Below are 14,112 nucleotides of genomic sequence, written 5' to 3' on the forward strand. Positions count from 1 at the left end.
AAAAAAAAAAAAAACCTGCACGAGGTGGCGGGCGCCTGTAATCCCAGCTACTCAGGAGGCTGAGGCAGGAGAATTGCTTGAACCTGGGAGATGAAGGTTGCCCTGAGCTGAGATCGTGCCACTGCCCTCCAGCCTGGGTGATAGAGCAAGACTCCATCTCAAAAAAGACCCTCTTCTTCCATCTGCTCATGGAATTAGAACAGGGGCTGGCAAACTTTTTCTGTAAAGGGCCAGTCAATATTTTAGGCTGTGCGAGTCACCTGATCTTGTTGTAACTACTCCACTCTGCTGCTCTTAGTGTAAAAGTAGCCATAGACCCTAAGTAAATAATGAGTGTGGCATGTTTCAATAAAACTTTATTTGTGGACACTGAAATTTAAATTCCATATAATTTTCATGGGTCACAAAATATTCTTTTGATTTTTTTTAACCATTTAAAAATGTGAAAATTATTTTAGCTTGCAGGCCATACAAAAATAGACAGTGGGCTCAGTTTGACCCTGGGATTGTAGTTTGCTGAGCCCTGGATCAGAAGGTGAAAGGGCATGGAGAAGGTATTTACTTTCCTCACTTGGGCTGTCTTCGAGTCTCTAAAGAAAGGTGCCCTTGTGTTGGTTTGTCCGGTGACCCCACGGTGCCTCCTGAGAGGCCTACAGAAAGGAGCTGGAGCAGCATGGGGTGGGAGCTGGTGTACACGTGCTGGCAGGATGCCTGGGCCTGGCACCCGTTGGGTTCCCTGCCTGCAGCAGCCAGAGTGCTGCTAGCTCTGGATTGGGCAGTCACCCCCGCCCCCACCCCAGCTCTGGTGTTGACAGTCCACATCTGTGTTTCAGAGAACATCCCCAGCCCAGGTGGGAAGGAGGCAGAAACTCGGCAGCCTGTGGTGATTCTCTTGGGCTGGGGTGGCTGCAAGGACAAGAACCTTGCCAAGTACAGCGCCATCTACCACAAAAGGGTGAGTACTCTGGTGTCCTCACCCCTGAGCTGCGTGAGGGCTGACCACCTTTGAGGCAGGCCTGAGAATGGCTTTAAGAACAGCCTGTGGAGATCGAAACCAGCCTGGCCAACATGGTCAAACCCTGTCTCTACTAAAAATACAAAAATTAGCTGGCATTGTGGTGCATGCCTGTAATCCCAGCTACTTGGGAGGCTGAGGCAGGAGAATCGCTTGAGCCTGGGAGGTGGAGGTTGCAGTGAGCAGAGATTGTGCCATTGCATTACAGCCTGGGTGACAGAGACTCTGTCTCAAAAAAAAAAAAAAAAAAAAAAAAAAAACACCTGTGAGGAAGGCCATGGGGTTATAGGGACTTGGTGGGATTATCCCCACTTGGCTGCCAGCTCTGTGGCCTGGTGTGACCCCTTTGGTCTCCTGATGGCTTCCCCTTCCTTCCTCCCTGCATCCCACAGTGGGCAGCCCACCCTTGATGTGCCTCACAGTTGTGGAGTCGGCCCAGGCTCCCATCCCTGTTAACTGGCCAGTGCCTCTGCGGGCAGCAGGAGCTGGGACTGGGTGTCTGGGCATAGCTTGTACTCCCAGGACCTCCTCCTTTCCCACCAGGTGAGTTTCTGTCTTGTGACTGCCATGGCACCTTTCACATTCCCAGACTAGTAGGGCCTCTTGGAAAAGAGATTATGCTTCTTCTCATCCAACCAAGAGTTGCATATAGAGACTGTGGTAACTGCAGGGGCCTTAGCAGGACCTGGTTATGTTTTGGAAGCCTCTCTCACATCTTGGGCCTCCAACTCCACCCTCCCCTCCCCACATCTCTCCCCAAAACAGCCTCCTGCCGGGGTACCCATACAGAGCGCTCCAACTGCCAGCTGGGAGCCCTGGACTGAGCAGTGGGGGGCACCTGGGAGAAAGGCCAGCTGAGCCCCCTTCCTCTTGGCATCCCCCAACTCACTCATGTCCACATCCCACCTGCCTGAGGTGCGTGGTGGCCCTGGAATAGGAGAGGGATTGGGGGAAATGTAGTTCTGAGCTTGAAGCCTCTCCCCAGCTCCGAGGCTGGGGCTCTGGTGTTGCCTTTTACAGACAGCCTCACTCTGCGGCCAGTTTCAGCTGCTTCTGAGTTCTGCTCACTGGGCTCGGCGTATCTGGCTTCTTCATTAGCCTGAGATCCTTGAGGGCAGGCAGGGGACCAGGAATAGTCAAGTGTGGCTGGGATGAAGAATGAAGGGACAGGTACCTGGCAAGAGGTGGGGCTTGGAGGGGGTCCTCAGGGGATTTAAGCAGGGATGTGATGTTAGATTCGTGAATCAGAAAGTCCCTCTTGGCCTGGCGCAGTGGCTTACGTCTGTAATCCCAGCACTTTGGAAGGCTGAGGCAGGCAGATCACTTGAAGTTAGGAGTTAGAGACCAGCCTGGCCAACATGGTGAAACCCCATCTCTACTAAAAGTACAAAAATTAGCCGGGCATGGTGGCGCACACCTGTAGTCCCAGCTACCGGGGAGGCTGAGGTGGTAGGGATCGCTTGAACCCGGGAGGTGGAGGCTGCCGTGAGCCAAAATCACACCACTGCACTCCAGCCTGGTCAACAAAGCGAGACCCTGTCTCAAAACAAACAAAGTCCCTTGCTGCAGAGTAGCGGGGAGATTGGAGGGCTGGAGCTGGAAGCTAGAAATGAGTTAAGAGGGGCTTGCCATGATCCAGGGACAGAGGGTAGTCAGGACCTTGGAGCTGGGCATGTCAGTAGAGGTAAGGTGATGGATTGAGGAGCTTGTCAGGAGGTAGAATGGTAATTTAATGAGGGATTGGGCATGGGCACAGGTATAGGGAGATTCCCAGGTTCGCCAGGTTTCTTGGCTGGGTACCTCCTGGGTAGAGGGGAGTGTGTTTTTTGAGACAGGAACACTAGAAGAGAATCCATAGGCTCTGGAGTGAATGAGATCACCCAGGGAGTGTGTAGAGGGACAGAAGAGGGACCTAGGACAGCCCTGAGGAACCCAAACTTAATGGAGTGGAAGATGAAGAGGGTCCTATGCGGAAAGGAGGAGTGGCTAGAGATGGATCTGAAAACCCAGGAAGGTGTGACAGAATCTGCAGAAAGAGTCTTTGGGAAATGGGCCATTGTACAGGGCGGGAGTAAAGATGCTATTTGGGCAGAAGGCACGAGGGAGAAAGTAGATGGAGTAAGATCCCAGAGAAGGCAGAGGTGTTGAGGTTGCAGGGTTGGGGGAGGGGTAGTCTTGGAAAGGAAGACTTTCAATAGGGAGGACAGGATGAATGTAGAGAAAAAAAAAGTCCAATCCAAAACTCTAATATTTTATTATTTAAAAGAAAACAGGGTGGATGCTGTGACTCGTGCCTGTAATCCCAGCACTTTGGGAGGCTGAGACAGGAGGATCACTTGAGCCCAGGAGTTTGAGACCAGCCTGGGCAGCATGGTGAAACCTGATCTCCACAAAAAAATTAAAAAAAATTAGCCAGGCACGGTGGTGCATGTCTGTAGTCTTAACTACTCGGGAGTGTGAGGTGGGAGGATCACCTGAGCCTGGAAAGTTGAGGCTGCAGTGAGCTGTGATTGTGCCACTGGACTCCAGTCTGGGTGACAGAGTGAGACCCTGTCTCAAACAAAACAAGCAAAACAAAATGAAAACACCATATTCTAGCACCTAGAGATGATCTCTATTTACACTTAGTGTATATCCTTCCAGCTTTTTTGGGGAGTATATATTTTCTTTACCTACATGAGACTTACTGAATGTACTGCTTTGTATCCTGCTTTTTTCAGATCATCATCTCCACCTTCTTGTTTCATCTCATGTAGTTTCCAGTCCATATTCAGATTCCTTAATTGTCCCCAAAGCACCCTTTACAGTGGATGTGCCCAAACCAGGATCCAATCTAAGATCGTAGGTTGCATTTAGTTATTTTGTTTCTTCTTAAGGCTCTTTTAAATCCAGAACTGTTCCCCTCCCCACCTGATTTTAGATTAAATGTCTTGCTCTGTCACCCAGGCTGGAGTGCAGTGGTGCAGTCATAGCTCACTGCAGCCTCAACTCCTGGGCTCAAGTAATCATCCTGCCTCCAGCCTCCCAAGTAGCTGGGACTGCAGGCATGCACCACCACACCAAGCTAGTATTTTCTTCTTCTTCTTTTTTTTGTTTTGAAATGGAGTCTTGCTCTGTCACCCAGGCTGGAGTGCAGTGGCGTGATCTCGGCTCACTGCAACCTCTGCCTCCCAGGTTCAAGCAATTCTCCTGCCTCAGCCTCCCAAGTATCTGGGATTACAGGCACGTGCCACTACACCTGGCTAATTTTTCTATTTTTAGTAGAGACGGGGTTTCATCATGTTGGTCAGGCTGGTCTCAAACTCCTGACTTCGTCATCTGCCCACCTCGGCCTCCCAAAGTCTTGAGATAACAGGCATGAGCCACTGTGCCCGACCATTTTTTTTTTTTCTTTTTTAGAGATGGGGTCTCACTATGTTGTCCAGGCTGTAGAACAGCCCCTTTTTTTCATGTTACTGACTTGAAAAGACTGGGCTGCAAGATATTTCTACGAGTGTGTGATTCCAGATGCTGCCAGGGAGAAACATACAATGGGGACTGAAAGGCCTCTGTCGGATTTGAGCATTTGGGAGAATGTGGGTAGCCTTAAGCAGCCTCCTCTTCAGAGTCTTGGGAGGGATGCTTAGGCACTCCAGGGCTAGGAGGTCAGGCGACTGATGGCAAGGTACCTCTGCTGACCATCCCTGTTTAGCCATGGGTCATTTAACTACTGTGGGCATACGATTTTCTCCTTGTTACTACCATGTCACTAATTACTGCTGCTATTGGTTGAGAGTTTACTTTGTGTCAGGTGCTGCTTTGGTCATTTGAGATATATATATATTTTTTCATCTAATTTTACCCATAACCTTATGAGATGGGTGTTATCCCAATTTCACCGTAATCTTATAGATGGGGACCCAGACTCAGAAAGTAGTAAGCTGGCTGGGCGCGGTGGCTCAAGCCTGTAATCCCAGCACTTTGGGAGGCCGAGACGGGCGGATCACGAGGTCAGGAGATCGAGACCATTCTGGCTAACACGGTGAAACCCTGTCTCTACTAAAAAAAATACAAAAAACTAGCCGGGCGAGGTGGCGAGCGCCTATAGTCCCAGCTACTTGGGAGGCTGAGGCAGGAGAATGGCGTAAACCTGGGAAGCGGAGCTTGCAGTGAGCTGAGATCCGGCCACTGCACTCCAGCCTGGGTGACAGAGTGAGACTCCGTCTCAAAAAAAAAAAAAAAAAAAGAAAGTAGTAAGCTGTTCCTTGTTCTTACTATTGATACATAGTGGTGCCAGGAGTTGAACCCAGACCTGTCTGACCCCAGCACTCTCCAAAGTCACATTCCCCCTACAAAGGGCCCTTTGTCTCTGGAACAGGAGGATGAGAGGGGATTAGGAGCCAGGCATGGTGGCTTTTCTAACTGACCTAGAAGGGGACCTGTGTGGAGACTGTGGCACCCTTGGCCCAGGCATGAGGAGTATAGAAGCCTACAGGGAGTTTGGGCCCAGATTTTAGAATTTGAGGAACAAGTGTTTACTGTATTTTGAATTTCAGGACAAGTATGAGGAGTGATCCCAGGCCTAGGAACCAGAGACATTTGGGTGTCAGGTCCCTGAGTCCAGAGAGTATGGACTCTGTTCTTAGGAGCCTGGGAGAGAGGGAAGGTGACAGTGACCAGTGATGACAGTGATGTGGGTCTAGCTCAGAAGTGGCCTCTGGTGGTCAGGGCTGGGGCCTGCAGGCCACCTCTCGGGTACTGGTCTCATGGGCGTACTACTTGTGTCTGGGAGGCAGGGACAGTACAGATCTGAGGTGCTGAGGCAGGGTATAGCCAAGCAGTGAGGCCCCGCCCCAAATGTGCAAGGCTTAGGATGGGAGGGTGGGGTGCAGACAGGAGGGAACCAGAGTAAAGAGACTTCCTCTGGTCAGCCCAGATGTCTCCAGTACATGCTTCAGGCTCTGGGCCTCAAATACCACTCCAGGTCAAGAGGGCTTGGCCAGCATGAAGCAATTAGTCCAAAAATGGGCCTTGAGTCTACCTTCCCCACCCAGAAGGCACCTGTGTCTGTGGGCGGCGAGCTGGCGGGCTCAGGCTGAAGCAGGACCCAGAGCATTGCTGACTCTGTGGGCCCATGGCCTATGTCCTGCAGGCTGGGGTTGCTGGGCCCCTCTGACCTTAGCTTGTACCCACTACCCCCACCTCATCTGTGAGGACTGACCGGGCCTCTCTCCCCAGGGCTGCATTGTAATCCGATACACAGCCCCGTGGCACATGGTCTTCTTCTCCGAGTCGCTGGGCATCCCTTCACTTCGTGTTTTGGCCCAGAAGCTGCTCGAGCTGCTCTTTGACTATGAGATTGAGAAGGAGCCCCTGCTCTTCCATGTCTTCAGCAACGGTGGCGTCATGCTGTACCGCTACGTGCTGGAGCTCCTGCAGACCCGTCGCTTCTGTCACCTGCGTGTGGTGGGCACCATCTTTGACAGCGCTCCTGGTGACAGCAACCTGGTAGGGGCTCTGCGGGCCCTGGCAGCCATCCTGGAGCGCCGGGCTGCCGTGCTGCGCCTGTTGCTGCTGGTGGCCTTTGCCCTGGTGGTTGTCCTGTTCCGCGTCCTGCTTGCTCCCATCACAGCCCTCTTTCACACCCACTTCTATGACAGGCTACAGGACGCAGGCTCTCGCTGGCCTGAACTTTACCTCTACTCAAGGGCTGACGAAGTAGTCCCGGCCAGAGACGTAGAACGCATGGTGGAGGCACGCCTGGCACGTCGGGTCCTGGCACGTTCTGTGGACTTTGTGTCATCTGCACACGTCAGCCACCTCCGTGACTACCCTACTTACTACACAAGCCTCTGTGTCGACTTCATGCGCAACTGTGTCCACTGCTGAGGTCACTGCTCCACCTCACCTCTGCTCCAGAAATAAATGCCTGACGCCTCCCCACAACCTGCATCTGTAGGGCACTCTTCTGGTTCAACTCTTTGTAGCCCTTTGGGACTCTGCAGTCCCCTAAGTAGAAAATTCCTATGGGCCTGTCTCTTGGGGGCCTCCGTCTGCTGGTGGTCTGCATACCACAGAATCCTAAAGGGCAGGAGTGCCTGGGCATGTGTCTGTGGGAGCCTTGTAGTCATTTGTCTTTGGACAAGCGCAACAGTCAGGCTGCTGATTCCTGTGGCATGCAGGCTGTAAAGGTTGACAAACGGAGGGAGGTGTTGAGGGTGAGCCCTAGTTGATTTTTTTAAATTTAAACTGTGGTAAGAACATTTAACATGAGACCTACTCTTTTTCTTTACTTATTTATTTATCTATTTATTTCGAGACAGGGTCTCACTCTTACCACCCAGGCTGGGGTCCAGTGGTGCAATCTTGGCTCACTGCAGCCTCAACCTCCCAGGTTCAAGTGATCCTCCCACTTCAGCCTCCCAAAGTGCTAGGATTACAGGTGTGAGTCACCACACCTGAACAAGATCTTCCTTCTTAACAAAATTGTGTGGCCGGGCGCGGTGGCTCAAGCCTGTAATCCCAGCACTTTGGGAGGCCGAGACGGGCGGATCATGAGGTCAGGAGATCGAGACCATCCTGGCTAAAACGGTGAAACCCCGTCTCTTCTAAAAAATACAAAAAACTAGCCGGGCGTGGTGGCAGGCGCCTGTAGTCCCAGCTACTCAGGAGGCTGAGGCAGGAGAATGGCGTGAACCCGGGAGGCGGAGTTTGCAGTGAGCTGAGATCCGGCCACTGCACTCCAGCCTGGGCGACAGAGCAAGACTCCGTCTCAAAAAAAAAAACCAAAAAAACAAAATTGTGTGTACGCTACTTAAAATTTAAGAGATTATGTGCACGGCAGACCTCTAGAACTGAGTAGTCTTGCATCTTGCATAATTCAGAACTTCATCTTGTGTAACTGAAACTTTGTGCCTGTTGCCAGAGTTGAGTTTTGATTCCTTGAATGGAAGGTGAGCTTTGTGGGGAGATGTCAGAGGGAAGGTATCTCGGTCAGGGGTAGTGTCAGGCTGCGGATAGAGGCTGCGGTCTTTGCTCCAGCAGGGCAAAGCCCTACAGTGTAAAGTACCATCCACATGGGTCCCACTTGGCAGTTCACTCAGAGTCTGAGGTAGAAGCCAGATGAGGAGCTAAGGATGCAGAGGTTAAGGGCCTGCCTGGCTCTACCACACTTTGCTAGGAAGCCGCTGGATCCGGGAAAGTTGCAAACTGAAAGTTGCCAGAGAGTAGGGGGGCGGGAAGGCAGCAGCATTGTAACAGGAGCTGGGATAAGCTAACTCCCAAGCCCTAAAGACCAGAACCAGGGTAAGGGGATTTGGGGCTGAAATAGCAAACTCCTTCATCTCCTGGAAGGGAGACCCACTTAGATACTCTCTAAGCAGGAGAGGTGAATTCAGCCTGATAGTTCAGTTATCACTTATCATTCTAGAAGTCACTACTGCACAATGTTGCCATGTAGTAGGTATTCAATAAATATTTGTTGATTGAATGAGCTTACCGTGGTGATCAAGGGGCTTAGGGCGCAGTGAAGGAGATGGCTAGAAAAGCTCTGGATGGGAGCTGACTCCTGATATTCTCGGGGATGATGGACCCTCTGTCCCCAGAGCCGCGTTCTGTCTGCATCCCATCAGTCCTTGGTGAGTCCCCACTATGGTGGTGGCAGGGATTCCCATGCTGTGTGGCTGCATTCCTAGCCATGGCCAACAGGTGGCAGTGCAGCCTGTGCCATGAGACAGCTAAAGGCTCCCACAGCAGGGCGGGCTTCAGTGGAATGCCCTCACTCTGGGTTAATGGCCTCCTTTAGAGACCATATGGCCCCCAGGGTGGCGGTAACCAGCCATCAAGGACCTACTGAGTCCAAGCCTGTGGGAGGGGAGAGTAAAGACATCAAAGAAGTCGGCCTGACAGGAACTGGGCATTAAGAGCCTCCCCTTCATCTCTCTGTTGCCCTCACCTACCCACTCTTCTCTTCCAAACCTGTTTCTTTCCCAAACCCTCAGCCATCACTTGACAGAGGCTGTGTACATTCCTAGGATCCCAGGATCCCTGTGTTCAGGATATTGGGTGCCATCAAACTGGGTGAGGGGCTGTGAAGGGCCTTTGCTGGGCTCCAAGGGGAACTTGTCTGTGCTTCATCTGGGTGCAAGGTGTGGCAGAAGCTGCCAACTGGACCCAATTCTGAGGAATTCACTGTGGGTATCCCAGAGAAAATGGGCAACTAAGGCTGGGGATCTGGGCAGATGGGCCTGGTGAGCAAGGTGTCAAAGCTAGTCTGGAGTCATGGGGTTACTCCGGGGCCTTGACTGTTTTTCTCTAAACAGCTTTCTGTTGTGGGTGAGGACTTACATGTAGCTTTGAGCACATTTGAAGCTGAGCTACCTCACTGGCAGTGGGGAGCTGTGGGGGTCAAAGTGCCATCTCTCCAGTGCTAGCTGCCCAGCCTCGGTTCTGTGAGCACATGGGAGACTTGAAGGTCCATCCTGGATAATAGGGTTTCCATTCTTTCCATTTGAGAATCTAGGCAGTAGCTACACTGGGATGATGGTCACTAGAGATACATTTGGAGAATAGAACAAAAGCCTGAGAGGCAGATAGGGTGATCCCACTGTGGTCTCTGGTATGTGTCAGGGGACTAGAAAGGGATAGAGGCCTGGGGCTTGTGTTTGTACCAAGCTTGTGGCCATTCCTGCCCTAGGTTGGGGGATAGAGCTTGCATCCCCTCTGTACCCCCAAGCTCTGACCTCTTCTGTGATTAATGAGCTGACGATTCTGCATCAATAAAGAATTAACCTAGAGCCCCTACCCATCAATAGTCAGGAGCCCAGATCCCCAGCCCCACCCCCATCCAAACCAAATGCTCCAGGGCCCCAGAGCAGACCAACCCTGCACAGTGTCATACACCTATAGCTAAGTCCTTTCCCCCATCCTGCCGCTAGGAATTAACCCCCTAACTGCCTCAGCCCACCTCCCCTAATTAGCTCCCCCACCTCCCCACACAACACACAGGCAGCAACTGTTTATACTGGTTTAATCCATGTCAAATGTAGTTTACAAAGGGAAAGGACAAGTACCTTTGTATAGAATATACAGACACAGCATCACACCATAGGGCCCACGGGAGGGTCGGGGAGACGACACTTTTTCCCTGCGAAGGGCAGCTCTAATCCCAGAAATGGTTCTCAGCAGAGGCTGGGTGGCCAGGAGCACTGTCTTCCAGTCCCCCATCTCAGCCTCTGCTTCAGCTCGGTTCCCGTTTCCTGCTTCTACCCCCCCAACTCCTTATAAAGAGTCCCATGAGCTAAGACTAAGGAGAGGATCATGTCCCTTGGGGCATGTGCCCCACGTCTGGGAGAAGAAATATACACCACTGAACACCGAGCACGTGGGAGAGGGAAGGGGCACCACGGAGAGGGAGAGGCAGGTACCCCAAGAGGTGGATGAGCCGAGCCCCCAGCCAACCCTGAAGGAGGCACTGCTTCCAGGGGTTCTTAAAAAAGAAGAAAATCATACAACCAAAGGGGGAGGGGACAGGTAGAGGGCGAGTTGTCCCATTTATACACAACATTGTAAACATACATGGTCTATATTACATGTGCTTCAGTCTGGTGTTTGCATGTCTGTCTGTCCATCTGTCAGTCTGGGGGCTGCATCTCAGGAGCCGTGCCCCACTACTCCCCCAACCCCCACCTCCCTGCCCTACCCTGGGAACAGAGCTGGAACAGGTATGGCCCCCAAACCATAGGTGGGAGCCAGCAGGTAGTGCCTGGGCCACAGCCTCTACTCTGGCTCCAGAGTCCTGCGTGTGTAAATGTGTGTGTGTGTGTACACATGTGTGAGTATGTGCATGTATGTACATGGGGAACCTGTGTGCAAGTATGTACAAAGGGAGAGGGTCACTGTCACAGAGGCTGGGGGCAGGTGGGGCCCCTGGCTGAGGCGAGCCGTGCTGGGGCAGATAGCTCACAAGTAGAATTCGCTCCGCAGGTCTCCGGGCGCGGGCTGGTGATCAGTGTTGCACTGAGGGCAGAGGGGGCTTCTTGGCACCCTACAGGGCGATGAAGCAGGGAGGGCTCTGGTTCATACACAGCAATGTGGCCATGTGTGCGCATGTGAGCACCTGGGCCTGCAGGCCTGTCTCTCTGCACCCGTGTATGCTGGGACCTTGGTCCTGTCAGCACAGGCTGGGGACGCATAGGCAGCTTCTGTGAGCAGGCAGGCACGCTCCTGTGTTGGGGGGACGCCAGGATCAAACCGCCTGGCCGGCCCCGCAGCAGGAGCCCCGGTAATGAGAACAAGGCTGGGTCCAGCTGTGGCAGCCGCAGCCCTAACGAGATTACACGCGGCCTTTGATCAGGACACAGAGCCCACGTCCGAGCCTTTTATTGCTGTCTCCGGGCGACATTTTAATGGCTGCTCCTGAGCGAAGAACAGGGGCAGGAGCAGAAGGAGCTTAGTAATGGGAGGGGGAGGGGCCAAGGCCCTGGTCCTGTTTACCCACAGCCAGCCTCCTCCTGACCCTGGGCCTCACCAGTCTGTGTGATGCAGTGGGCCTTCGGGGGGCAGGGGGAGGGGAAGGGAGAATGCAGTGAACTCATGGAGGGGGAGAAGTTCCTAAACCTGCAGTGGGGAGGAGGCAGCGAGCCTGGGGTAAATATCCTGGGGGTAAATATCCTGTTCTCCTTTGCCCCATGCTCCCCACTTCCCCCAGGCAGGCTCAGGCATAAGCACGGACATCTGGGCAGTGCCCGGAACGGCCTCCCATTCCCCGACCCCCATGCCACCTCACCAGCGTCCGCAGCCAGCACTCCTCGCAGTGCACGTGCCAACACTGGATGGACGTCAGGGGCATCGAGTACGAGTCCTAGGGAGGAGGGGGCAGACAAGGGGTCACTCTGAGGCAGGTCCACCCTCCGAAGAGCCCAGAGCACAGTGTGGAGACGCTCTCCAACTCCCACAGAGGGCGCAGAAGCCTGACCAACGGAACCCCTAGGTTCTTTTCTACTCACCATGCAGATGAGGCATTTGTAACGGTCCCCACGAGATAGCTGCCGTTCAAGTTCTCTGACCCGAGCCTTCAGAGCCTCAAACGTGGTCACAGCTGAATCTTCGGTGATTCTGTAAAAAGGAAGGCATGGTTGGGTAGCAGGCGGGCATCTCCCATTTGCACCTCCAGCCTACACCTCCCTTGAATTCCAGAACCAAATACATAAATGTCCCCTAGGCATCCCTGCCTGCCCCCTTCCTCTGATAACCCAAATCTGCAAATTCCACATTCCAGAACTAAACTACTCCTCACCCTCTCTGTTCCTCCATTCCCATCCGGATGAATTTGTACACCACAGATACCAGGGAACCATTTTCAACCACTCCTTTGCAGTCTTCCCAACAACCCAAATCTGTCATCTTTCCTAGTATCTCCAGCATCTCTTCACTTCTTTCGCCCCTCACCACCACTAGTCCAGGCTCTCAGATGTCTTGCACCAATTCCTCCACTAACTTTTTCCAGACAGCCTCTCTGCCTCCAGGCCCCTCATCTCCATTCCACTCTCCCAGCACCTAGAAGAATTTATGTTCTCAAAGCGAATCTCTCGTGGTGTGACTTCCAACCTTCCAATGTCCCCCTCAGAGTAGAGCTCCACCACACTCCTTGGTCCGGTTCCAGCCCGCCGCACCCCTGAGGACCTTGCCATGCATTTTATGCTCGACTGCTACGTGTCACCATCCATGCCACCTTTTTCACTGCCTTGGCCTCTGCACTGTGATCCCTCCGCACCCCCTCACCTGACTCACTAGCTCTGCCTCATCATTCCGACCTAGTTTTGTTCTCATGCCCTCCCAGAAGCCTTTTCTAGCCCCCCGAGCCAGCACTGCACAGTGGCTCTCACAGGCCCCTGTGTGAACTCCACCACAGCAGTGGAAAGTTCCTGAGTGTGGGTTCCCTGAGGGTGGGCTGCTCGCTCCACCAATACTATGGCCAAGAGCCCACCTCAAGCACGGGGCACGAGCAAACACCTGCTGAAGAAAGGGCCCGTCCAACCTCCAGGGAGAGGGGGAGAGATGCAGGGACTGGGCGGGTCCCACATGATCTAGGTCCCTTTGCCACAGGCCTGGCCTGCCTCCAGGGCTCCTTGTAACTTCCTGGGCATATCAGATGCCCTGGTAGTCCTGTCTGTGGGCCAAGCCCTGCACCAGAAGGTCCCTCCTGCATTTCCAGGACTCCTTGGGCTGCACTGCTGAACAGGGAATAGCTAGGACTCTCTCAAGGAACCTTCCCACCCTCCTAAAACAAGTGAACAGGACCCAGGGGAGCTCTCAGAGGGAGGAGAATGCTTCTTGGAAGAGTAGAAAAGATGGTATAGGAGATTGGCCTTAGGGAATAATAATGATAATACAAATAAAATAGCTAAAATTTATTAAGCACTTACTAAATGCCAGGGATTTTACTGAGGGATTGATAATTATTATCTTATTTATACCTCACAAAAACCCCATGAGAAGATTCTAATATCTCCGATTTATATACAAAGAAACTAAAGCACAGAAAGATTAAGTAGCTTGCTGAAGGTCCCCACAGAGTCAGGGAGATGGGATTCAAACCTGGCAGACTGATTCCATGATCAACTAGCAACTGTGTGACTGACCATGACTGTACCGGCTACACCCAGGAGGAGGGGGGTTCCAGGCCAAGAGGCCCAAGATTCCAATCTGGCTAGAAGGCCCATGTGCAGGCAAAGTGCTACAGTGAGAAAGGAGATGGCATGCAGGAGGACCTCAAATGCCACACCTGCAGGAGCTGAAGTTTATCTCACGGACAGCAGGAAGCTGCTGAGGATGCTGGAAGAGCGGGGTATGAACAGCTCAGGTTTCACAGATGTACTCAATCAGGAAGCAGAGGCTGGACTGAGAGCAGGGGGAATCATAAGGGAGGTGGACTTTGGGCAAGGACAGTCTCCTGGGGGCACCTGTTCTGCAGTTTAGGGGAGACAATCAGCTCAGGAAGCTTGAGAGCTTACAGGTGGTCTGTCATTGCTGGATGTGAGTGGTAATGGGAGTGCAGGGAGGGTAGTGGTCACATTTCATGGGCAATAACAAACTTCAATCTCTGGCCTTTTTCCTTT

At 52.7% G+C, this 14,112-nt stretch overlaps 2 protein-coding genes across 7 annotated transcripts in view; one reads left to right on the top strand and one right to left on the bottom strand.

Moving 5' to 3' along the window:
* The window catches only part of TMEM53 (transmembrane protein 53), a 21,927-nt gene extending 14,660 nt beyond the window's left edge, over positions 1 to 7,267 (top strand). For 5 of the 6 annotated variants that reach the window (XM_017881836.1, XM_017881838.1, XM_017881839.1 and 2 more), the window contains 2 exons: positions 834 to 955; positions 6,233 to 7,267. In XM_017881836.1, coding sequence (XP_017737325.1) covers positions 834 to 955; positions 6,233 to 6,883 — 773 coding nt within the window. In that variant the 3' untranslated portion in view covers positions 6,884 to 7,267. Of the gene's footprint in view, positions 1 to 833; positions 956 to 1,407; positions 1,559 to 6,232 lie in introns of all 6 variants that reach the window. The other variant, XM_017881841.1, reaches the window with a different exon arrangement.
* Positions 7,268 to 11,083: 3,816 nt separating this feature from the next.
* The window catches only part of RNF220 (ring finger protein 220), a 262,744-nt gene continuing 259,715 nt past the window's right edge, over positions 11,084 to 14,112 (bottom strand). The window contains 2 exon segments of the mRNA XM_017881842.1: positions 11,084 to 11,855; positions 12,001 to 12,109. Coding sequence (XP_017737331.1) covers positions 11,709 to 11,855; positions 12,001 to 12,109 — 256 coding nt within the window. The 3' untranslated portion in view covers positions 11,084 to 11,708.

This window comes from Rhinopithecus bieti, unplaced genomic scaffold (assembly GCF_001698545.2).
Source record: "Rhinopithecus bieti isolate Rb0 unplaced genomic scaffold, ASM169854v2 scaffold_12155, whole genome shotgun sequence".
In the NCBI taxonomy this organism is placed as follows: domain Eukaryota; kingdom Metazoa; phylum Chordata; class Mammalia; order Primates; family Cercopithecidae; genus Rhinopithecus; species Rhinopithecus bieti.